The sequence below is a fragment of the Balearica regulorum genome, chromosome 12 (genome assembly GCF_011004875.1).
Source record: "Balearica regulorum gibbericeps isolate bBalReg1 chromosome 12, bBalReg1.pri, whole genome shotgun sequence".
Classification (NCBI taxonomy): Eukaryota; Metazoa; Chordata; class Aves; order Gruiformes; family Gruidae; genus Balearica; species Balearica regulorum.
The window spans coordinates 8,943,776-8,968,906 of NC_046195.1; the positions used below are offsets into that span (position 1 = coordinate 8,943,776).

The 25,131-nt window shown below is 37.0% G+C and overlaps 1 protein-coding gene across 2 annotated transcripts in view; it reads left to right on the top strand.

Annotated features, from left to right (window-relative positions):
- Window positions 1-25,131, top strand: part of NEDD4 (NEDD4 E3 ubiquitin protein ligase) — a 57,827-nt gene that overhangs the window by 929 nt on the left and 31,767 nt on the right. The window contains exons 2-5 of one of the 2 annotated variants that reach the window (XM_075764009.1): window positions 10,736-10,809; window positions 12,430-12,508; window positions 13,646-13,684; window positions 14,106-14,159. In XM_075764009.1, the coding sequence (XP_075620124.1) occupies window positions 10,736-10,809; window positions 12,430-12,508; window positions 13,646-13,684; window positions 14,106-14,159 (246 nt within the window). Of the gene's footprint in view, window positions 1-10,735; window positions 10,810-12,429; window positions 12,509-13,645; window positions 13,685-14,105; window positions 14,160-18,883; window positions 20,517-25,131 lie in introns of those variants that run through there. The other variant, XM_075764007.1, reaches the window with a different exon arrangement.

Below are 25,131 nucleotides of genomic sequence, written 5' to 3' on the forward strand. Positions count from 1 at the left end.
TAGTTAACTTTATCAAGAAGAAAGAAGGTCACTTTGTTTTTTAATTGCAGGTACAGGAAGACTAAAAGCTGTATCTGTCTGAAAGCTGCTTGGTGACCTGTGTGAAATGTTAGTAATGCTGTCTTTGAGCCAAAAGGGTATTTTACCAAGACTGTCTTCGATCGGCTCTTTTTGTGTCCAGGCAGTGATGGTCTCTGTGCCAATGCACACCTGTTGCATCCTTAGCAGGAATTCATTTTATTGAAACTATGAAATATTATTCCTAGTCTGTTAGCATGGCTTGCTTTCTCAAGTTCTGCTTTACTTCTGGAGAGGTAACCCTCAAATTGTTATTTTTTTTTCCTTCATCTTAATATTTGAATTGCGTAGGAGTTCTAATAGAAAATGAGCACAGCGTGTTGCAAGTGTTGCATAGCACTTCCCATTGCAAGATCCTCTCTTCAGTTGCTAGTAACTTTTTGAGGCTATCTAGTTGAACCAAAACATTCCATGCCTCCAGCTTGTTGAGGTGGAGTGTCCATAGCTACAGGGCTTCTGGGTGAGAGACTTCCTAATACAAAACGTTCAGGTTGCTAAGACTTGGATTTCTGTAGATTAAACACTTTGATCAAGCATTTTCTGACACTGAGCTATTCACTTCCAGTTACTGTGTTTTGGTGACAAATGGCAGCAATACTAAATACAGCACTTTCTAGCAGTCATTGTGGAATGATCCTTCAAAGACTGAAGGAAGAATCATTGATATCTCAGCTAATGCTCTGTTATTTCTTTGATTACAGAAGTAATTACATTTTTCAGTGGTTTGCTGGGTTAAAAATGTAATTGTTAAAGAACCGTCCAGAATGACAATATATTTATTTCTGTTTTCTATTCAAATACCTGCTTGTACTAGAGGGCTTTGGAATGTCTTTTAATAAAATGATGCCACTTGTCTATAGACAAGTATTTCATAGCCAGTGGAATTTAAAAATTTCTATGTATCGGAGTTCTTACACTCCCAGCCTGAAGTAAGGACTTTCTTATTTTGTTTAGCTCTTCTTATATTGCCTAAATAACGTGTTAAGTTAGCAAGCTTTCTTGATCTGTTTTGTCTGTTATCTTTGATCTGTTTCAGGGATCAATCTAGTAATAGGAACTTCTCACAGGCAAAAATACACTTCCCACTTGCATGCATTTGCCATTTCAGGTTTCTCAGACGCTTGAGAGCTGTACTGTGTAGACCAAGTGTTCTTGTTTTCTGCAGGTTGTGTAAGATTTCTCACAAGCATATGGTATTTCATTCTGGAAAACTTTAGATATGTTTTTATATTCCTTTAGGATATACTACTGGAGTAGGTTGTTTATGGTTATTTAACTTGCTGCTGGTGTACTGAATGTCTTGGACACATGGTTTGTCTTCTCTACTTCTGCGCACGTTACCCCACAACCCTTCTCATATTGCTATGTTTTGGAGATTATGCTGAAGACCAGAAATCTTTCAGACACTACTTCAGAGACTGGCATGGTCTAGTCTTCCTCTGGATTGCTTCTGACAAAAACTGATTTGGTTTGGCTCATTTGTGCCTGAACTTGAGGCAGCCCAGTGCTTCTGTTCTGGTTCAAACCCTATAGCTTCCCCAGCACCTCTGTACTAGATGTCTGCTCCATCTGACCCTGTTCTTATATGGGGCACTCAAATAGAAAAAAAAAAATAGACATACATACTCTGTGCTTCAGAAATGCTCTGAATTTATTCTAGGCTATGAAGGCCTTTTCCGTTGCAAGGCATGGTCTGGAAGCCAGTGTATCTGGAATAGTTTACTTGCAGAAATGGTGATGCTTGCTGTTTTGGGGTTTTGGGAGGTTTTTTGGATTTGGTTTGGGGTTGGTTTGTTTGGGATTTTTTAAGTAGCAATATAATTTGTATAGACCTGATGGTTTCCAGAACCTATCATATGTACCTGGATTTGTTTTGTTTTTAAAAGCCTTTCTTTCACACTGAATTAACCAACACTGACTGTGAGCGTTGTGGATATTGGGTTGCACCTGTTGAAAAATAGTTTGGTGGTTGTTTTGATTTGGGGTTTTATGTGTTTGGGGTTTTTTTTGTTTGTTTTTTAAAGTAAAATTCCATTGACAAACGGATAACTCTGTTAGTGGACTCCTGTCGTCTTGAATCTTTTCCTTCATTTGCAATTGAACAGAGGTATTAAATACAATCTTTACAATCTTATTTTATTAACTATAATACAGCATTTCTTGAAGGATGAGACTTCCTTATTTATGAACACAAAATGCTCCTATGGTACAATTAACATGTACATTCTTTTAGTGAGTAAGACTGGACTGTAAGTGGCAGGTGGAAGTAAATTACTTTCATTATGTTTACAAGATTGATTAATGTAGTTCTATAATAGGAATCTTCCTGAATCTAAAACTTGCTTTGCTTGCTTTGAGAGAGTTTCTTCAAAGAAAGATAGTTAATTTTGTTGGTCACTGTAGAGAGGGAAGAGAGTGCTCTCTGGGTTGCGAAGGGATGGTCAAGACAGCAAAGTCTGCTTCCTGCTTTCTACCTGCTGGTGAAATGAACTGGTGATGCTAACAAAACTTACTATCATTTAGCGGTCATCTAACATAGATGTCTGCCTCACTTGCAAGGTCTGAATATTGCAGGAACTACTTGCCTTCAGCTAAGGCTCACCATTCTGTGAGAAATTATTTCTTTCAAATGAGATGGTAAGTTTTAACAAGAACTTCATTGGACCTATTCCTCCTGCTGTCAACTTTGTATCTATCTCCTGCTGGAATTGCTCAAGCTGAATATAGCATATATAAGTGCTCTTAGCTATCCTGATCTTATGTGTCGGAGTTTTTTGTTTAAGGTATGAAGAATTTTATTTAAAATTCCTAGTACCTCTTTCTCCATAATATATATGTTGTTTTTAATGTTAGACAGGTGAAGAATGTCAGTATCTTCTGTACTGCTTAAGGGAAAACATTCTGTGCTAACCTCAGTGTAGGTAATGGAAGAGTCAAATCTTTAATTAATTATTCAGACTCTAAAAAGTTTTTCAGATGAAAAGACTGCTTATCACTCCAGCATATGCCATTAAAGAATATGATTTTATTGTGAAGCATTCAAACATAACTGTTATGGTTACTAATGATTTCAAGGTAAAAAAAACAAACCAAAATACACACAAACTTTTAATGCAATTTGAAATAAGTACTCTTGAATGGGAGATACAGACTTGGAAACTTGCAAAGGTACAGGGTTTTTTAACTTACAGAAACACAGCAGTGTCATCTACTACAATTGGCAGATGCAAGAGGCTATGTATTCAATTGGAATTTGTAGTCACTTTAGCTGTAAGTAATCTTTCAGCATTGTTTCCGAGCTGCTCCTAGGCTTCAGAGCCTTTTATGTGATGATGGCTTATCTTTAATCAACAATTTGTGCTTAAAATGCAAGCTACTAGTAGGGTAAGGCTGAGTACCTTAAGTAAGATGTCTCACAGATTTGAGAATCATCTTATAAAAGAACCTATAGATTCCTGGTTTGTCTCTCTTATGCTGATACTTATTGTTTAATGGGGTCTTGGCTTTAGTGCACGTCTAACATGGAAGTATCCTAACTTTTCTTGCTGTTTATAGCTGTTCCTTAATGAGGTCAGCAGTCTGTGTAGGTGTGCACTGCAGAACATTCTATAGATAGTTGATAATCTCTTTTTTTTTTTTTTTTTTTTTCTTTTTTCTTCTTCCCCTCCACTAGCTTTCTGGACTTGGTACGTGGGACGGGAGGGATCACTCTACATGGGATGTAGAGCACATTCAGCCCACTGAACATCCCTTCCTTTTTATGCTCTTTCACTGGGTCAGGCTGTTTACTACTTTCCGTTTTGAATTTCCAAACTATTGGTATGTTTGTGCTTGCCTTATCTGCACATACCCAAATTTGAATTTTCTTTTCTCTTTATCTGCGCTATATGCAGACATGGTATGAGTCTTATGAGGAATTACATATTAAGGCTTTCTTATTACCAGAATCCAAAAAGGTGATGCTGCTGTACTATTTTATTAGAATAGCCTTTGCTCTTTTCTTGGCTTGATTTAGTCGTGGTTGGTTCTTGACCTATCTAGCTGGAACAAAAGAATAACAGGATGTTATTGCCTAGTGCAATTGTTTACTACAAAGTGTGCTCTCTGTTAGACTACTCAGACATTTTTTTTTTTTTATATATTGGCTTCCTCAAAAAAAGCTGTCTAGTAGTCTAGCAGATACTGCCATTTTGTTTTACATTAGATTAACCATCCTGGTTTTGGTGTTTCCTTACATCCTATGTGAATCTTTTCTGTAGAAGTATCTTGAAAAATCAAACTCAAAACTTAAACTAAAGATTAAAATAGGAAAGCCAATACAATTAATTTTTCAATAATAATCAAATATGTGCTCTGAAGAACCCTTCTCCTAATCAAAAACCTTTCTCTTCCATACAATTATTTTAATTTATCTGAATTTTGTCTGTATCTTACACTGTCAAACTATGTCTTCTGCATGGTAGTTGTGTGTCTGAATCTGACTCCAATCAGTCACCTGCTGGAGGTTTGGGATGTGTCAGGAATCATTGTTCAACCTGACAAATGGATTGCAACTTGCTGAAAACTCCTGTAAAATTGTTTAGACTTGTTTACACTATCATCAGAGAGAGCCTTTATATCTACTGAATTAGATAATAGCACATTACGTGTTTTGTCTTACCGCTTCAAGCGAAGGAGAATGGTTAGTAGTATAATACGTTCATAGTTGAATTATTTGATGTTGCAGACATGAATGACTGGCAAAGGTAAATGCCTCTTGCTGGTCTAACATTATAGTATTTCAGTGCACAAAGTGAAAAATTTTGAACTTTTTCTTTTCCCCCCTCCCCTGACTCAGCTATAGGCAGCAGCTAAAACTTGTAAGGTGACAAGTTACAAGTCTTTGTTGTTATCTTGTTGTGAATCTTATCACATTTAGTTTGTGTGTGAAATATTTTATCATTTGCAGTCCATGGAACTGGCAATGCACTCTGACTGCACGCACATATAGGCATATGTACACATGCATCTGTCCACACTAGTCTACCTTCGGGGACTCAGGCAAGGATCACACTTTATCATTGTTCCCTGGTTTGCTCAATGTTTTGTACTATAGTCATTAACATGTCACCATTTCTTAATTTGTGCCTTTTTTCTCACCTTTTCTTTCTGCATATGCCTTTTCTTCTGTCTTCTGCTCTGTCTTGGACTTCAACCACTAAAGCAGGAGTCGTTCTCCCAGTTGTCATTAGCGTTATTTTTCCTACCATGTGGATTTAGGAAGGATGGGGGTGAGAATGGGCAGTGTTAATACTTGTCCTTTATAGGCATTGAATATAAACAGCTGTAATCCAGGGAAGACCATTCTATTCTGATAAAGTTGTAAACAAGTTTTAAACTTCTTAAAAGCCTGAATTTTCTTTCCAAATGCTGTTTTCTTGCCCAAAATAACCAGTTCAAGAACTTCTCATATATATTCATTGAATCTAGGTAGAGTCATAGTGATTTTTGTGGAAATGAAACACTATCCACTTATGGAAGTGCTGCTTTATGACTTTGACTCTTGCCTTGCTGTGTAGAGAACACATTTTAAAACAATTTTAATAGGCATACATAAAAAAGATCTCTATGTTATGATCAGTTCAAAGTATCACAGGCTGGCAAGCATTGCCTTTAAAGCTTTAAGTTACTGATTGTCTACATATCAGCTCAGAAACCTATTTCATCATCTTGTGACATACTATCTGTTAGTAAATAGACTAATTGTTAGAGGTTGTGAAGATGGCCCGTGTTAGCAGACCCAGCTATTTTGACCAGTTACTCTTAAATGTGTACTTTAGAATATACTAATAAGATTAACAATAGAATAATGATAAAACTTGGAAGTTCATAATAAGATAACTAACTTGCTGATTTGGCTCTGTAAAGGATGTTTTGTCTGCCTTAATTAGATCAAGAATTTTTGGACTGTTCAGTCTCTGTAATATGTGGTAGCCTTATCCCCCCCCCCCCCCCCCCCCATGTACCCCACCCTTCAGCTTTAAAAATATTGTATAATCCCTAAAAATAATTTATCCTTTAATTTGTTAGGAGCAGACTAACCGATACAAACACTCAGTGTCAATTGGACTTAATTTGTTTGTGGCCACTTCTTGTCAGATTCAGAAGTTTAACAAATACTTCTTTTCCCACGCTGTTTTTACTTGATTCATATTAGGATGCTTGTATTCTCAGAGGGAACAGCTTAACAGTTCACAGTTTTAATAGTGAAATGATCTGCCTGTGTGTTGTATATGATGCTGTGTTATGGGCCATTATTGTGTCGTGTCCCCCCCGCCTTTTTTCCCCTCCAGCCTCCAAAGCGACTGGCAGTCAAACGTTGTCAAAAGCAGCTGAACATCCTTACTCTATCTATACAAACAACCCCTGTACCACTCTGTGCCCAGAGATAGTGTCTTTGATGTGCTGTCATGTGTGCACATCTCTCAGAAGTGCATGGCTGTGTTACAGAGCAGCTGGGTACTAGGGCATTAAACCTGTAAGACCCCTAGCGTGTTCAAAGCAGCAGTGAATACTCTGTCTCTTCAGCTGTAGAGATGGAATAAATTCAGACTGACCCATTCGAGTTAATGTCAGGACCGCAAAAGGCTGGGTAGGCATTTATGGCCAGGAAGAGACTCTTGGGGAGATAAATTGGTCTGAGAGCACCGTTTCCTGGACAAGCTGCAGTGCTGCTAGACTTAGCTGGTATGTTCCTGGTTACTGACTAGGTGCCTATCCCTTCCTATGCCACCAGAACCACTGGAAGCACTGCAGTGGTGGAAAAGAGTTGCAAGGTGAGCTTGAGAGTGTTTACAGTCAACATAGAAGGGGTACAGGCTGTAGCTTGCATGTGTCTTGGACTACAAAAATGCTCTCAGGTTGCAGCTGCCAGTGGATCTACAGAAGCATGTTACCGATCCACCGTTTCTTGTACATGTGGCTACGAAGGGGGCGAGTAAGGATCTCCTGTGCAAGGTGAATGAAGAAGGAAAGGTTCAAAGTTGCCTTGAAACCATGGAATTTTGGTTTTGAACCTATTCGCTGTGGATTCCAGAATCAAATATCTGATGCATTGTTTCCATGCAGAGCTTGCATCACCTGATTTTTGGCTGCATGATAGAATCAATCATAGAATACTAGGTTGGAAGGGAGCTCAAGGATCATCTCATCCAACCTTTCTTGGCAATTAGCTTCAAACAGTCCTGGAAATCTTTGGCTGTTCGTGTCTTTCTGAGATCGATGTGTTTGGAGCAGCTTTTGTGAACTGTAGCAGCAGTTCCTTAGTAATTCTGCCTGTCATCAGTGAGTGGGGAGAAGAGGTCGTATGGTCACAGCGCAGACTGGTATCCTGTCAGCAGGCCTCTCTACCGCTTCAGGATGTGTGAGGTCATAGCATAATGGGTCCTTCCAGTGTAAGGCACTTCTGACTGCGTTTGGATCAAGCTGTCTGATTTTCTTCTTATCTGTCTTGCACGCTAGTGTGACCAGAGAATGGGGAACCTAATCTCTTGTGATTAAGTATTGTCCTTGCACATTTGCATGTTGTGTTTTTTTTTTCCCTCCTGAAGTTTCTCGCCTTTATAGCTTGGAAAAGGAAGAAGTGGACCCTTCAGTATCACCTGTCAGTTTAAAAAATAGACAGAAAGGCGTGTGCTGGGGTCTTGGGGAGTGAGAGCCATAAGTGGAAAAAGTGAAAGTGAAAAAGGAGATCTGTGGGGAATATTGTTGTGAACAATTCAAAATTTTTTTTTAAAATGCTTTTGTTAATCTAGAAGGATATTTCTACATGGCAGTTCATAAGCAGATGTCAGCTTGCTTAGTTGTTCTGCTGGGCTAACTAAAATCCTGTAGCTGTCCTAGTTTGGCACTGACCCCAAACAAATAATACTCTCTCTTTCAGCAAGGCATGTTTAAGTCAACCTTCAACATGCCAGTCTCAGGTTTGTGGCTTCTAGTTTCCTGAGGTCACGTAAAGCAACTTGTCTTTCTGTAAAATAGCATTCAGATAAATTCAGATCTCTATTATAAGTAAACAAACCATGTGATTAAGCCAGCTTTAAAATCTGAGGAGTGTGGATCCTATTTCTGAGATCTCCCCTGTGTGGACTATGTTGATGCCCTGTTAAGCCTCACTCTCAGATGCCTGTGCCCAAAAGCATCTAATTGTCTTTATTTTTTTCTCATGCTTGAATAACTGAGAAAAGCTTGCGGTCTAAGCAACTAAACTCAGATGCAAGAAAAGGTATTTGTCTTTTAGGGCAGTAAATCCTACACCAATGTCTGCTCTTGGCCTTTTTCTGAGAAGGAGACAGTGAGATTGTTTCTTGAGCTCGGTTCTGTCATTTGGGTCCTGTGGGCCGTGACTGAGGACCCTGCCCTTGTTGGGAGAGGGTAGTGGTGCAGTGAGTGAAGTGCAGAAGTGCTCAGTGAGAGCAGAAATGCACACGTGGTACTCTTAAGCTTGAGTAGTCTCTGAAACTCGCTGATGTTGAGTGTCACTGAAGCCAAGTAATTGATAGAAGATAAATTGGATGCTGTTTTGGAATGTAAGACAAGGCTGGGTATTTTAGGATATTTGTGATATATAAGAATATTAACAAATGGCTCTTAATTTGATGCCAGCATAGTTTGTTTTTTTTTTTTTCTTAAATCTAGTCAGTTCTATTGTTGTCATAAAACATATTGGTAATGTTATGTGCCTTAAAGTCTGATAGTTACTAAGAATTTTAAAAGCTTAGGACACCTACTAGTGGTCAGTACTTGGTGAGGTTGGTTGTTAAGTCTTTCTTTTCTGAACTATTAGGTTTCCTAGTAGGAGACAATTATTTTTTTTTGAGGTGAAGGTGGAAGATAGACTTGTGATTTGGCTGTAACTGTCTTGGTCATTTGACTGTTTTGTCGGTAAGTGGATATTGTAGATGTTCATCTCGGTTCCCTGGCAATCACCTCTAACTACAGAGAGTGGGAGAAACTTGCTTACTTATTTTATTTTTATTTACTGGTTTGTTTTCACCTTTACCTTGTTAGCCAGTAGTCTCTGCCTCGAGAGTAGCATGCAGGTGTCTCAGTTACCTTTACTAACGCCTCCAGTTGGTATTGGTTAGGGAGTCCAGCCCTGTGGTTATATAGGAGACCAGTGATAAAGCAAACTGAGTGCGTCCTACATGTCTCCTTTTGAAAGCACTTTCAATCATAAGTTGAATTCAGGAAGGTCCCAGGGACAACATCTGCTGCTTCACCTATTGCTCTTGGTATCTGCTTAAACCACCTAGGTTACATCAGCTTTCATCACAGGTGTCTCTGACCAGCCATTGCCTACAAACAGTCTTTCATCTGCAAAGCATTTTGCTTTCCAGGGAAACAGTGCCCATTTGTCTTCTTCCTCTGACATGGTCACAGCTGTTGGGATTTTTTCCCCCTCTTGAATTCAGTAGCTTATCAGATAAGCCATATAAGGCTTTGTACAGTTATATTAATTAACAGGAGGAGTGCAATTACTTATGTCACTCCTGTGAAGCTGTAATTTGAATAATGGGTAACTGCAGTAGTTTTTTTGTTTTTAAAAATCTCGTACCCTGCTGACACGTCATTTCAGAAATCCTAATATTTTGAGCATGGCCTCTCTGTGCTGTAAAGTAAAAATAGATGCAAGAATTCTTTATTCTTCCCTCTTTTCCAGAGTTCTTTGCTGCTTTATTAATTTGTTCTGATACATTTGATACCCTTTTCATTCCCCCCTGGGAAATAGACTCTGACCATAAATTTATTTCCCACCCTCTGATGAATGCTGAGATACCATTAGGTGAAAACTTGCTTGGTCAGTACACGTTTGAGCTTTTAATGCGACTTGCTTTAACGGTTAATGAGATGCAAATGGCAACCCATTCCTTGCATCCTAACAGATCATGTCCATGTGCACCAAAAATTGTTAATGCTGTTCAGAGCATGTTCTCACAAAGGTTCTTGTCTACTCTGTAGAAAACATGGCTAAGAATTGCCTGCTGAGAAACATGGGAGCCCATCGTGGATACTGCTCCTAGATGCTCTCCTTCCTGGGAGCAGTTGGCAGCAGTAGAAGTCACTGGGCTGCATGAATTGTGGCAATAGCAACTTGCTGGTACTGTTGCCCTAGGAGCTCTTCATGTGGGTGCTACATGCTACGCAGTACATGCCTACTGTGTCCAATCTGATGCAAGTGTATTGCAAGGCTCGCAGGGGAAAATGGTGACTGCTGCTTCCAGAACAATTCAGAATTTGGGAAAGAAGGCTGGCAGGAACAGTTCAATGCTGGGCTACCAATTCTGTCCTGTGGGATTAAGCACACTAACTCAAAACAAAATCCCAGTCCTTTAGAATGCCGAGAAACAAAATTAATTTAAAAAAGAAAATAATCCTGCTTTTTGGATTCTGTGTCTACCATCATATGTGGATATGATGGTGATAAGACTTCAAAAGGAATAAAGGTAGAATAAATTTGCTACTGAAACTTCAAGCTGTTTCTATCAGACAAAGTAACTGCATTACTTAGTCTATAGTTTTCAGTGTAAATTAAAAATTATGCCAATAATTGCTTTTAGCTTTATAAATTAAAAATAGATCTGAATGCATCTTGAATATATTATTTTGTTTTTTTTAGGAGAACACACGAATTGTCAGGGTGAAGGTTATAGCTGGAATTGGCCTGGCCAAGAAGGACATCTTAGGAGCCAGGTAAGAATATGTTGTTAGTCTATTAAGGGACAGCTACTTCTTTATTTTTGTTCCACAGCTGTCTAGATCTTAGTAAATCCTGCTGTGCCTCTTTCCAAAAAATTCAGAACTGTTTTAACTTATAAAATGATCAGAGACTATATAAACATGAAGACACCTGTTTTCTTGCCCAAGAGTCACTTGAACAGATCTTATGCGTTGGCAAAACAATGTGTAGGAAAGCTTAATTCTCTGCATGGTAAAATAGATTTGCCGTGGAAGATAGAGATATATATGTATGTGTGTATATATATATATATAAAACTTAGACTGCTGTTAAAGTAGCAAGAGTTTAGTTACAATCAAAATTGTCTCATCTGTGCTTTAAAGACTTGGAATGAACACAGTGCTAAACACTGGTAGCCACAAGACTACTTCAGCTCAAATTATATGCAGAGGAACAGCATCCACCAATTCTATAGATGTGGTAAACCCGTACCAGTGGCTGCAGGCTCTGGGTATGTACAGATTTAAAAGTTAACAATCTGTGTAGGGGAAGAAACAATTAAAGTGGCTTAACATTTACCACAGGAAAGATCAGACTTTTGAATTGGTACGTGAAATGTTTTGTAGAATTGGCAAATGGCAGCGTGCAGCTTGTACTAAAGCTACTTTTTTCTCCTGGCCCATGTACAGAGGGTCTAGAAAAGTACTGATAGGTTTAGTACTAATACTGCTGTCAGCTGCTTTGGCATATGTACAGGAATGCTGTTATTTTAGCACTAGCAAAATTGTTATGTGTGACATCAGTTTAGCATTAGAAAAATTTATCTTGTGATATTCATATTTTCCCTAAAGCCAGACAGTCTCTTCAATTTTTTTTTTCACATGCAATTTTTTAACTTTAAACAAAATTAGGGCAGCTTTTCTCATCAAAACTTAAATATGTGAAAACGGTATGCTCTTTTGCCATATGGCAGACAGTCTTGGTCACCTTTTGTTATTAGTCTGTTTGAGCAATTGAATGCCTTGACTGTGTTCGGAAAAGTAGATACTTATATAATCTGTTGTTTATTGTACCACAAGAAGGAAAAAAAAATAAAATCTGAGGCAGCAGGCCATTTTAAGCAACCATATTAGGACGCCTTCATTAACAGAATAATTCAGGTTAAACTCAAACTCTGTGAAACTGATAGAACATTTAGTAAGAATATTGCATGTTCATGGCAGTACCTCAGATTCCAGGTGTTTTAAATTGTTAAAAACAAGAGATTGAATACTTCAAGCTTTTTCGGTCACAACTGATTTTTTTTTTGTGTGTATGTCTTCTTGAAATGCATGAGGATTTATTAAATCTGTTCTTGTAAAATAAGAACTGTGAAAGAGGAGACAATCAAATTATAGCGATAGAATATAAAATGGCATAGCTGTATTGTCATAATCGGTAACAATGTTTAGATTAATCTCTAAAACTATTCTGAAACTGATTGTAAGTACAAATGTGTGTGGTGTTCGTAAAGTAATTGTAACTCCTAGTTTCATAGCTTCTATTAATGTAAACCTTTTAAAACTCAACTGCTAATAATGCTGACAAGAAAGGATATATAGCAGCATGCTTATCTTTTTCTTTCCCCCTCCCAGCGACCCATATGTGAAAGTGACAGTATATGATCCAGTGAATGGAGTCCTTACCAGCGTTCAGACAAAAACTATTAAAAAGGTTAGCTGTCTTAACTCTGTGGGTGTGGTGGGTTTGTTTGGTTTTTTGATCAGACTCTAGAGGAATAGTTAATACCATGGGAAATAGGAGAATTAATGTGTCACTTGAGTGAACGGACATGAGGAAAGGAATGTTCCATGACCTACACTGTTTCTCTGTTCATGGCATTATTTTGGTATTTTCCTTTCAATAATTTTAGTGAAAGGTAGAGAAACACTAAGGAATGTAAGGTGAGTACCAACTCAAAACTACATCGTTCATGGAAATACTGGATTGTTCTGATTTTCTGAGATCTTTAATTAGAATCTCTCTTGCTGTACAATTTTTTTACTCTTTCATGCTGTACAACTCTTTTTAATGTTTATTGTGTTTGAACATCAAATTGTACAGTTCACCTGAATCATGATGCTATTCATTTCTCTAGAATACTTGCAGGAAAAAGTTGGTCTTAGTACTGGTAACTTATGTTAGCTCAACTGAAGATGAAAAATTGTATATATGAGAGGGAAAGTACTCTTCCAAATTGTTGTTCTCAGATAGTGGCCGTGATTTATGTTACGAGATTACTCATTCATTTTCCCTTTACGTTGATAATCATTAGTTTAGCTGATGAGAGTTCAAAGTATCTCTAGTGTTTTTAAAAATAGCCACAACGGAAAGGTGTGTTTAGTTGAGCAGGTTATGTTGTGTTTGGCCCACCTGTGCCTGGTCTGTCTTGATTTACATTGAGAGATTTGGCATTTGATAAGAATTCATAATTTCAGGATTAACATATGTTTACATGTAAGCAATGTGGATAGTGGACTGAGGAAAAGGCAGTGATTATTACTGAAGACATACCATAAGTTAACTGATATGAACTGTATAAGGGGCCCTTCTCTGCATCCATGACATTAGCCAAAATCTGAGAATACTTGCATAAATTGTCTCCATTCTGCACCGTATTAAACAGTATAAGACTCCCATGACTTTTACCTTCAATAGCGAGGTTAAGGCTGTTGTACTTTCTTGAGTGGATTTTTACATGGGATAAAACAGATGTAAAACATCAAAAATGGCACCAATAGAGAATTGTCACTATAACCAATGCTGTCTTTTTTTTGTCTTTTTTTTTCCTCTCCACCCACCCCCCTGTAGTCCTTAAACCCAAAGTGGAACGAAGAACTCTTATTCAGAGTAAGTATTTTTTACAGCCTTATTACCATGGTGGATATTATATTAACACATTAGGAAAAATGTTTTCTTGCTAGTTCAGCTTGGAATCAGAAATACCTCTATGTATCTATCTAATGTTCAAAAAGGCTCATGAACTGGTGTTATTTGTGCCAGAGTTAAAGAAGATAACATCAAGATTGAAAATTTATTCCATGAATGTTTAAAAACATGAAGATGGATATAAAACCAGTTTAGGATAGCACTGGTCTTGGCTCATTGGTTCTGATAGAAATGTGTTGTATAGTGACACGGCAGCAAGGTTTAGATTTTGCCGTTTAATTTAGTTCCTATGTATTTATTTCTTCCTGCATAAAGATTTTTCTGAAGACAAATGCTGGAATTCAGCATATATTTTAACTATTAATGTATTTCTTTTTCCTAGGTTAATCCTCAGAAACACAGAGTTCTTTTTGAAGTATTTGATGAAAATCGTTTGGTAGGTCCTTTTGTGTTAATATTGCAGTGTATTAAAAACTTAAGTGAAAGTAAGTTCATCTGGATTCCACATGGATTAAAAAACCACACCAAACAACCTTCTGTAATGAAACCTAAAGCTACAGGCAGACCCGATTCATTTACTTATCTGACATTACCACACTTCGTGATGCTCTGAAGCAGTTGTATTATTATTCTTAACTTCTAATGTGCTTTAACTCATAAAAGCGTCATTCTTTTATGGTGCTTTTCAAATGATGTGGCCAAATTCTTCAGTGATATTGAAAGCTCTGCATCGAATGTTTATTTTTCCCATGAACAAAGTAGTATTGACAGTGTAGATAACTCTCTACACGGTCTGAGAAGCTTCTTCAATGTGTGAGTAGCATGAAAGAAAGCATGTGTGCATTTTCTTTGGAAATCTTATCACAATTCACTGTCAATTTGTTCTTGCAGCTAGGTGTCACTCTCTGAATGGCAGGTCATAAGTAAGATAGGGATAGCTCGTGCATTTATTTCCTCAGTGAAATCGAAACTCCTCCTCTGACTGCTCTCATTTTAGATGTGAAGATGTCTACTTGCCTATCTTTGTCTGTACATTTTATAGTAAATGACTAAGGCTGATAACAGTACAATCATGACACTTGCATCCTAGGACCACTTCACAGACATTTCTTGTCACTGGAATATATATGTTTTCCTTCTGCAGTAGTTTGAAACTAATAGGCGGGATCGAGTGCTCTTTACTTTGTACTTCAAACACAGTTTCATTATGATAGCCATTATAAAGGATATCTCTGTGCTTGAATAGTGTGTTGGCCATGAAAAACTTGTTTTTTCCTAATGCTTTCCGCATATATTCAGTAGTCCATTGTACCTTTTATGGAAGCGCTAATCTGCTAAAGTTCGGAAGAGTGAAAATGTGTGTAAATATGAGTACATACTGTCTAGAATAAATAGACTTAAAGAGGAGGCTTGTTTCTTGGTTATAGGCATCACACAGTCCCCAAGCCATTTACTTCTTGATTGGTGGTATTACCTGTTCCAAGCATTTCAAATATGATGTCTCCTTTTTTTTTCTTTAAAAAAAAACAATTTTAAAGGGAATCATCAGCATTTGTGGCTTACACAGCAGGTTAAATATGATTTTCCAGGATGTTCAGGTATTCGTCTCAATGTGATGAGGCTACTGTGTATTCTTCATGAAGTCAAAGTAGTAGTCCATTAGTCATTGGAACATGACTGCCACCCCCTGGAAGCCAGGAGGCATGATTAGAAAGTCATATTTCTGATGGTTTGGGGAGAGGGCCAATGCCTTTTTTGTGGTTTATACCAAGAGAATTCCTTAGCATTCTTTCTCTAATCTAGAGTAGATAAGTTGTTTGGCCTGTTTGCTTATGGGAGATGAACCAATAAACCATTTTATTGGCATCAGCTTGGAAATGGTGCTTTGTTTCCTATGTATGATTATATTTAGAATCATGTCCTCATTGGTCACTGTATAGTTCTACAATAACCCCAATATTTTTCATCTCTTCCATCTCCTCGCTCAGTGAATGCAAAAGGCTGTCTCCCTATTTCTCTTTAGCTTGCTCTCAGAAACACTAAGTTTCTACCCCTGATGTCTTGAGCTGTTTTAAATAAGTCAAATCGCTGCCTTAGCTCACAAGCTCCCCCACGTCTATTAATTCATCTTCACATGTCAGAAACCATATGTGCCTTGCACCCTTTTGCTAGGATACGCAGCTACAATCAAAAGGTGTTTCATCTGATGTTAATTTAGTGGGCTTCAGTGTTAATCAGCCTTTCTTCTACCTATTAGATGACTGTTTAAACTCTAGGTGTGAGCAAGCTGATAAAACCGAAATTCTCTTACATTTGTGAGATGGTCCTACCACCAGATAATTTTCTCTTTATAAAAATTTTTCCCAAGTGCTTTTATTCTCTGTAACTTTTGGAGATAAATTGAAGCCTGAAATCTTTGGGTTTTGTTTTCAGAAATGTTGCTTTCTTGAAAACCAGGCTCAAAACTTAGCTTTCTCAATGTCAGGCTTAACCAACGCAGCAGGACTTTGGATTTGTATTGCGAACAACTGGAGTTTTAAAGTCTGTCTTTAATAGCTTTAAAACTTTTCAGAGATCACCTGTCTTGGATTTGGTAAGGGAACACTAAATCTAGTTTGTTCTGCTGACTTGTTTTAAACCGTTAGTAAACGGCTTGAGCAGTTTGTGGAGTCCTTGGTTGTGATTGTCTTCAAAAAGACGTTAGGAAAATCTGTCAAGAATGACAATGAGATCACTTATGAGATGGACCAGGGAAGGGACTAGACAACTTTTTGCTGTCTCTTCCTGTCTTACAATAACTTGTCACAATTATGTATATTTCAAACAAAGTGCCAAACCCTGTTATCGATGCTGAAGAAGTCAATGATGTTATGATTTGAATGGAGCTATTGGTACTTTAAAAAAATTACTCTTATTTATTTATTTTTATGTCAACTCTAATTCAGCAAGACAGAATTTTGCATTTTAAAAGCCATTTCATGTTGACAAAGGAACCTATAGTTGGCTGCCTGTACCTATATGTACAGTTATAGCTAAGGAAGAGTGACATGTTGAGAAATCTCTAATCTTAAGCCTCAGTTACCAAAATATGTCAGTTATCATTTTCTGAGAGGCTTCTTTAGTGAAATTGGAAAAGCATTTCAGCTCATCCGCTGGGGGAGAAAGTGTTGCTTTTTTTACTAAAGGCAGTATATCTCATAAAGTGGTTGCAATTTGTTTTATATCATACTAACATGTTACAAACTGTGCTACTAATGAATTTGTTGTTGGGGAGAAAAAGAGCTTTAAGAAATGCATTGTTTACTTTTTACCCAGATATCTTAGGGTGGGTGATTTTGTTTGGGATTTGTTTTTGTTTGTTATTTTTAAATATATTGCTTGAAGTTCAAATGTAACTTTTTGAAACTGTGACCAAAAAATATTTTATAGTATTTTCCTTTCCTCTTTTTCCCCTCATCCCAATTCCCCTCCAACATGTAACATTAGAAATCATCCAGTTGGTGAAACATAATGAAATAAATGAACTATTGTATTTGTTGGCTTTTTATGAATAAGCTGGTATTCATTTACTGCTGCATTCTAATAATGGAATTCAGGTAACAGAGGTTAAGTAAGCCCTAGAGTATAATTAGAAAACAAATTTGTTGCTTGCAAACAGAGTACTATGAATTTGATTCTTGGCTCCTTTTTTGGGAAGGAGGTATAAATGTTAATTTTACTGCCTTCTAGCTTAAAATACAGTAAAGGTTAAATAAATATGGAGCAGAAAAAAATCTAGTAGTATGACCTATAAAAGTATAAATGGCCTAGTGTTCTCTTCTGTTTGCACTTTTTCAGCAACACTAAGTAATTTCATGTTAGTGTGGTAGCATTTAGTACTACATCATATATGGCTTCTGTATTCAAAAGTACATTCATAGCCAAATGTTTGTTTTTTAAAAAACACCCACAACAAAAAAACCCCCACACTTAACAGCAACGTTTAAGATTATCTTTTTTCCAAAAGTCCCACTAGGTGCCAGCAAAGGACCTTTTCAGATGATGTGAGCCAGTGAAACATTTTGTAGGAATTCTCAAGCCCATTACTCTTACAAGAGTTGACAGTATATTAACTTCCTGACATGTTGATCACTTTATTTAAAAGAAAAAGTAAATTAGTAATTAGCTATGAATGTATGAGTTTGTGTATAACTATACAGAATAGCTTTCTTCTGCAATTGTGCTTGGTTAATCATGTTTATCTCCATGCATACTTAGCTTAGTGTTTCACAGTTTACATAGCTGGTTTTGTATTTGCATGCCATACTGAACTCTAATGAGTGTCTGCTTATTGTGGGCTCCTAGCAGACAAGATGAGGTAGTTCAGTTTGTAAGACTAGTTTGGGTTTTTCCTACCTTTAACAGCTGTAGTTTGGAAAGGTTAAAATATAAAATAAAAGTTTAACATGGTAGGATGAAAATAAATGCCAAATTATTAATCAGAGTAACTTGTTGTGGTTCTAATTCAGTTGCACCTCACTGAAAATTATGAATTATTTGGCAGGAGAGGTTTCTACTATGTGCAAATCTTTAGCAAGTGTGGTTGCTTAACAGCATGTAGATTGTGAGATAATGCCAGATTTCTTTCAAGTTTTATTTAAATAGTGCAGAAAGACCTTTTTTTTTTTTAAGGGGGAGGAGGCTTGGTTTATGCATAATTCAGACCTCAGCAGTTTGCTAGCATGGTTACTATTTGGAAATTCAATCCTAGACTTGATACTCAATTATATGGGACTTCATTCCTACCAACTTCCTGTAATTCTAAACCTGTGGGTAAAAATATTAGTAGTCATACGCTGCTGAGGAAAGTACGGACACATTGACTCAGCTAGTGCAGCTGCAGCAGGAGTTGCTGTTTTAAACTTGGAAGTGCTGGAAGTTTATTATTGTATTCATTTATGCAAATTACAGAAAGTATAATTGAAACAAGGTCAGTAGTGTTTGTCAGTGTGTTGCAGCTGAGGACGTTGGAACTTAAGTGCTTTGTAAATGAATGCTTTCTGACTGCAAGCAATCAAAGACGGTCCAGAAACTGCAGTTCAACGAATGGCCGACTTATTTCAAGAGGTACAGTTTTTCTTTTAACACTACTGTCTTGTAGAAATTAGGACAAGGACTGGCACTTTTATGGGCTTTTACTATTGTGATGTACTAGCTCTAGGTTCTGTGCAGCTGCCTGTAGCCTTTCTGCTGAAGGATCTTTGTGGTTTTCATTTGCTAACATGCGTGGAAATGAGAACAAATGGCACGACAGTTAAGATTGCATTTTGCTACCCAAAGAAGCAACACAGACCCATTATCGGAAACATCTGAAGATGTTTTGGATAGTAATAATTGTATGTACTTCAAAAAATTGCAGAATTCTGCACCTAATATTACACAAATGAAACTGACTCCTAGACAAGTTGCTTATGCACCTGTAATGCAACAAGTAAGTAATCAAGAGGAAAATGCAACTATTTCTTCATTGCAAATAAAAAAGAGCACCTCGCTGCACATTTCTCTACAGTCTAGAAAGCATAGTGGAAGTTTTCGGTCTGGTGATGTGGTAGCTACTGGTGAAGACACTTCATTCATTGGTATTGGTAATGAAGGAAATTGTGGTGCTAGAATTGTGGTTGATCATCGATCTAATGATAGCCTTCTGAGCAGTTCGGCTCTGTGCAATGGCAGTCTTAGCAGTATTGCAGCCAGTGACAGTGGATCGTTCAGCAGTGCTGGCAGTGACTACGGATCATGTGCAAGTACCACAAGTGATGGAGGTTCATATACTAACAGTGTCATCAGTGACAGTGGTAGTGGCACTCTTTCAACAGGTGATGGTACGTTCTGTAGTAGTGCTGTACATGGTGATTCTTCATATAGAAGCACTGCAAACAAGTATAATCCCTATAGGAACAACTCATCTCAGGAAATTCTCTGTAGAAGTAATACTACTTTTGACCAAGATGTTTTGTCACTAGGGAAGAAAACTAAAATTCCACTGCGACGTTGTTCATCACTGGTTATTTTCCCTAGGAGTCCTTCTAGTACTCCTCCAGCTTCTCCAGTAAGCTCATGTCAACTACCACATAGAGGCGCCTATCAAACATCCCATAAACTAATTATTTCTCCTAGTGAGCTGGCACAAAAAGAAGATCAAACTATTGCCAAGGGATTCCTCTCAACAGCAGTCAATGGACTTCGACTGTCTAAAACAGTTTGTTCTTCTGGCGAAGTCAGAGACATTCGACCACTTTATTTGAATACATCATTACAGGACAAAAGTAAAATTTTGAATAGTTCTGAGCAGGCAACTTGTGAAGAAGTACCTGATGGCTTCTCATGTATTTCAGTGCAACTCACACAGGGAGCATTTGCATCAAGTAGTGAAATGGTTAACGGCTGTTGCAGTCCAGAGTTAAATCTGAACTCCAGTGCAAAATACCCTCATTTAAAACTGGCACGTAGCACATCTGCATGTTTACCCTCAGAAATAGATTCAGAATATCAGATAAATATAAATGAACTAGAAAGACCAAATGTACAGATGAGCAAACCCCACCATGTTTTGCAAAGAAGTCTTTCGTTGGAAGGATCACGTCAAAAAGTTTCTTGCTGTTTATCCAGCCTTAAATACAAGTGTCATAGTGCAAGGACGTCTCAGTTGCACATACAGTTCAAACCTGGGAATGAAGGAAAAACTGGTGTTAAGAAAAGATATGGAACCTCTAAAAGGGAAATGTCTAGCACCTCTTTGTGGAGGCCCCATAAGGTGAGTGTTCTTGTTTATAGAAAAGTTTGTCTGTATTTTACAGCTGAAATTTAACTGGAAAATAGTAACATTTACAATCAAGACTTAAACACAATGATTTCAGAATTTTCTAATGGTGTCAAACTGTCACCATTAGGAAGCTAACTTGTATATTATCTGTAACATTTGGGTTTTAGATTTGTTTCTTAGAATATGGTATGTAGAGTAGCATAGGTGAATAGGTCTTACAGTGAAATGCCTGTATTTAATATATTAAATAAACAATTTCTTGGTTGCAGGGTTTTTCTTGTCTAGTTATCTAGATATAGGAATTAAACTTCAGATGAAGTTTTGTAGTTTTAAATACGTAACTTCTCAATAAATTAATAGTAATTACTAAAATTGCATATAAAATGGGTAAAAATGAGTGGATTACTGTAGAGCCTTTTAGGTTTATTTCATATAGGCTTTATTTTACAGAACAGTTTGCTGTGTGTAGAGTTAAAGATAAGTAATATTTCAGCAGAGAAACTGTAAATGCCATTTGTTTCTGTATACACCCTGAACCACAGGAATTTTCAGTTTCCTCTCCTCCTTTTTTTTTTTTCTTTCCTTCTGACTGCTACTTCAGCCTGAGCAGTACACTGTAACTTAATACCTCTCCCAACAACATTGCTGTTCAAATTATAGTACTTGGGTCTAGAAGACCTATATTAAATATATTTTTTTGGTAATGAAACTCATGTCCAACTAAACTGCAGAAGTGTGTTTGCTCTTATTAACTCTTAAGGCAGTTTATATTGTTAGTAAGGCATAAGCCACACAAAATGTGGATTTTAAGACTTGTTTGATGTGAATATTATATATTAGTTTTAATTGTGAATGCCGATAAAAGTGCAACAGTTAATTTTCCCAAAATTGTTTTAAGATCTCATTCTCTATGAATTGACAGTATTACCATTTAACTAATGTGCTAGTTTAAGCAAAAGACTTTATGCCAAAGATCTCTAGTTCTGACAAGCCCTTTCTAAACTAGTAATATAACTAGCTTGGAGGTATTAACCTGTAATTTTCAGTCTGTTGTTGCCCTTAGAGTAGTGCCTGATGATTCTACACTTTTTGACTTCTTTGGAGTTTTGTATCGCTTTTTGATTAAAAAGAGTTTGAAGAAAAATGCACTTACCTTCTTGTACAACTGTGATCTATGTTTAAGCTTCATTATAAAACTCACAGTGGATCACAGGTAATCACTGTGCATCTTGTTTGATGATTCCTCATCCCAAAATCAAACTGTAAAGTTGATGGTAAGTTGCACAATAAGTACAAACAGATATGACATGTTTTCAGTACTCTGGGTCTAATTATTTTTAAAAAGTATGTTGTAAAAAGGAAAACGTGTTGAGTCATGCACTTCAAGTACACTTCTCATCAACTTACACTGCTACGTGTGTTTAATGACAGTTGACAGTAATCTTAATGACAGTATCTTACATATTTTAAATCTGGGTGAGTTTTAATACATTCAATTTAGATAGAATCCAAGTTCAGGATTAGATAATTAGCAAACATTTCCAGAAAATCTTGTAGGACACTGGACTGACAATAGTTTGTTTTAGTTCCCGGGGGCGGTGTTCATAGTGAATTGACATAAAACCTAAAGAGACTTAACTTCTTGAAACACTTGGTAGCATGCTTCTGTAGTAGTGAGCATTTTTACTGGGTTAATATGGCAGCATGTTTGAAGACTCCTGAATTCTTAAGATTTCATTTTCTGACGAGCAGATGAGAGACAAGTTTAAAAATAAAAAATAATAGGAAAAAAGAGTCTGACTCTCAAATTGTTCCATTTATCTTGTACTTTTCATGTATTTGCAAATATTTAGATTTGTGCCATGTCTACATACAAACTAAAAAGATCTCTGACATCAGAAAACTGGACACTAAAGGTTCTATAGCAGTATACTTGTTTCAGATTCCTTTATGCAACAACAGGCACAGGAGCCTTTCAGGCCTGAAATGGCCCTCTCGGTCTTTATGTAAAACCATTTTTTTATGAAAGATCCTATAAAACATGTTGTCAAAGAATTGTAAAGCTTCCCCCACTAAACCAAGCAAAAACCATAGTTGACTTTATAGCAGTTCAGCAATTCACTGGAATAAAATAGATAAATACTATTACATTTGTTATTACAGTCTTTATGACAAATATAATAGATCATATGGCAATCATTTAATTGTATGGTACAGTTAATTATCATGGTGTATTATGACTCATTTAAAAATAAACAACTCCCAAAATATTTCTCTTGACTCCAGTTAGTCTGGCCTAGTATATTGATATGCTGAGTCTGGGTTCAAATTTAACAAGTTGATACTGGAGTAGCATTTAGTAATGTCAGCTATCTGTACAGAGCAGTCATGAAATCAAATCAGTGCTTTGGTCAGAGACTCCAGAGTCTGAAGCAGCAAAAGGTCTATGCATTCTTTTCTTACATGCCTAGCTACTAGCCTTCAGCCACCTCATATCAGATTTCCTGCTTTCTATAATCAACAGCTTGTTAAAGGCTGACTTTAAAAAAAAACCCAAACAACCAAACAAAAAAAACCCCAAACCAAACAACACCCCCCCCCCCAACCCCCCACCATTTCTGTAACAACTGGCCTTGGATTATTTTTAATTAAGTTGAAAAATGTGGAATGATGATGGCCCACATACCACTGCTGATCTTTACTGGAAACATATTGAATAGGTTCTGTAGTAGATAGTGGAATTTCATGTATGCAAAGCAGGAGGAAGAGGTAGCCTGTGGTTGCAGCACTGAAGGTTGTCCTTGACTTTGTGTTTCTGTTTTAATGCTTTTTTCAGTGCATCTGTCTCTTGCTTATGGTAGAATTAAACCTGCAACTAAACCACTTTGACATCACAGGTATTGGGAGGGTGGGAGTGAGTAAGGGCACAGTTTACATGTCATCTGACATATGTAAACTTTAAGAGGTACAGAGGAAGGGAGAAGCAGTTCCACTACTTGTATACCATAAACAAACTTACAAAAAATAATAATAATAAAAAACCCTGTGTTAATCACTTCCACAAGTATAATATTATGCTGACATCCTGCTGACATTAGCCATTCTTTCCCCATCAGTAGCACTGCTGATTAGATAATGTGAATATTGTAAATGTAATTGCAAATTTGTTTCAGCAACTGTATACCTTTAAAATAATTTCTTATACAATTAAGGGAATCATTGTGTTACTGTCCTTTTGTTTGCAAGCAATTTTACTCAAGTTTTGTTTCTAGTGAATGAAATACACCTTTTGAAGCAAAAAAAAATCAGAGCAGGTGTAAAATAACCAAAACATTTTTCTACTGTCAGGTTTATGTGAAGAAAACCTTTAGTTGGAACTCTTGGATTTTTTTTCACCAGGTTCTGGAAGTCTGCCTTTTCTATTTGTAAAAGGAGATGCTATTTGAATTTTTAACTACTAAATTTAAATTTAGTACTTACCAGTAATTTAAGGGGGCTGTGTGTGAGGATGTCTCTCTTCACTAACTTAACTTTCCAGCTGATCTGAACATGCCAAGGAGACCAGAACCTCTGCCTGGAAGATCTTGATTCCCTTGATAAATGCTGCACCACCAGTTAGCACTGAATAGCCTGAGGTTGTCTTCTGTCTTGTATCCTCTTTAAGTACAGAGCTTCTATCTTAGCAAAACTTCACAGAAGATAATGGTCCGACCAGGGAGAAGTGCCAAGAGAAGGGGAAGACAACTGTGGCTTATCTGCAGCCATCACCATCTTTACACATTGAGCAAAGGGGCTGCACAGATAATTGGTGTCCCAAATCTGTGCAAAGAAGTGAGGTGGAAAAGGGGCAGGTGAAGCCGAAGATTATAGAGGCAATAATACAAGGCAGAGCACAAATAGACATCTCTTTATGCTAGTGTGCTACATAACCTCATCACCTAGTAATTTTCATATTGTTCAGTATTGCATATCTTGAAGGATCATATTACAGGACTGTCTATGGCACTTTGCTATGTCGTGGTATATTGGTTCAGTCAAGAACTGGAGTTGAAAGGAAGGTGGTGTCTTTTTAAGGAATCATGGTGACAACTATGTTAGACTTAAATCACATACTACTATTTATGTTGTGTCTCAGACAAATTCTAGAAGTTGAAGTATGCATCAAAGAACTAAAGGGAAGACAGTGGAAAATGTCTTTTAATCACAATACCAATATACGCAAAGGGAACAATATTATTTGGTGTCAGCTCCATCCCTAGAATTTTTTTTTTGTAGATTTTAAAAAGTTGTATTTGGCAAGTGAACCATATGTAACTTTCAGAATATGATTGTTCTGTAAGGAACAGTGTCCAGACTGTAGCATAATACTTGAATAACTCTGTATATCCAAACTCTAGTGCTTTGTAGTCACCAGCAAACATATTAAGGAGGAGTTTTATTTCATGTGCGCTGCACAAATTATGATTAACCTCATTCTGTTTATGGTTTGCAGCTGACCTGAGTTTGGGTAGGTTTCTCATGCCAACAAAAGGGGAAACCAAAACTGCAAAACCATACAGAGCAGAGTTCCTGAAACAGCTTACATAAATACTTAATTATCCAGCCT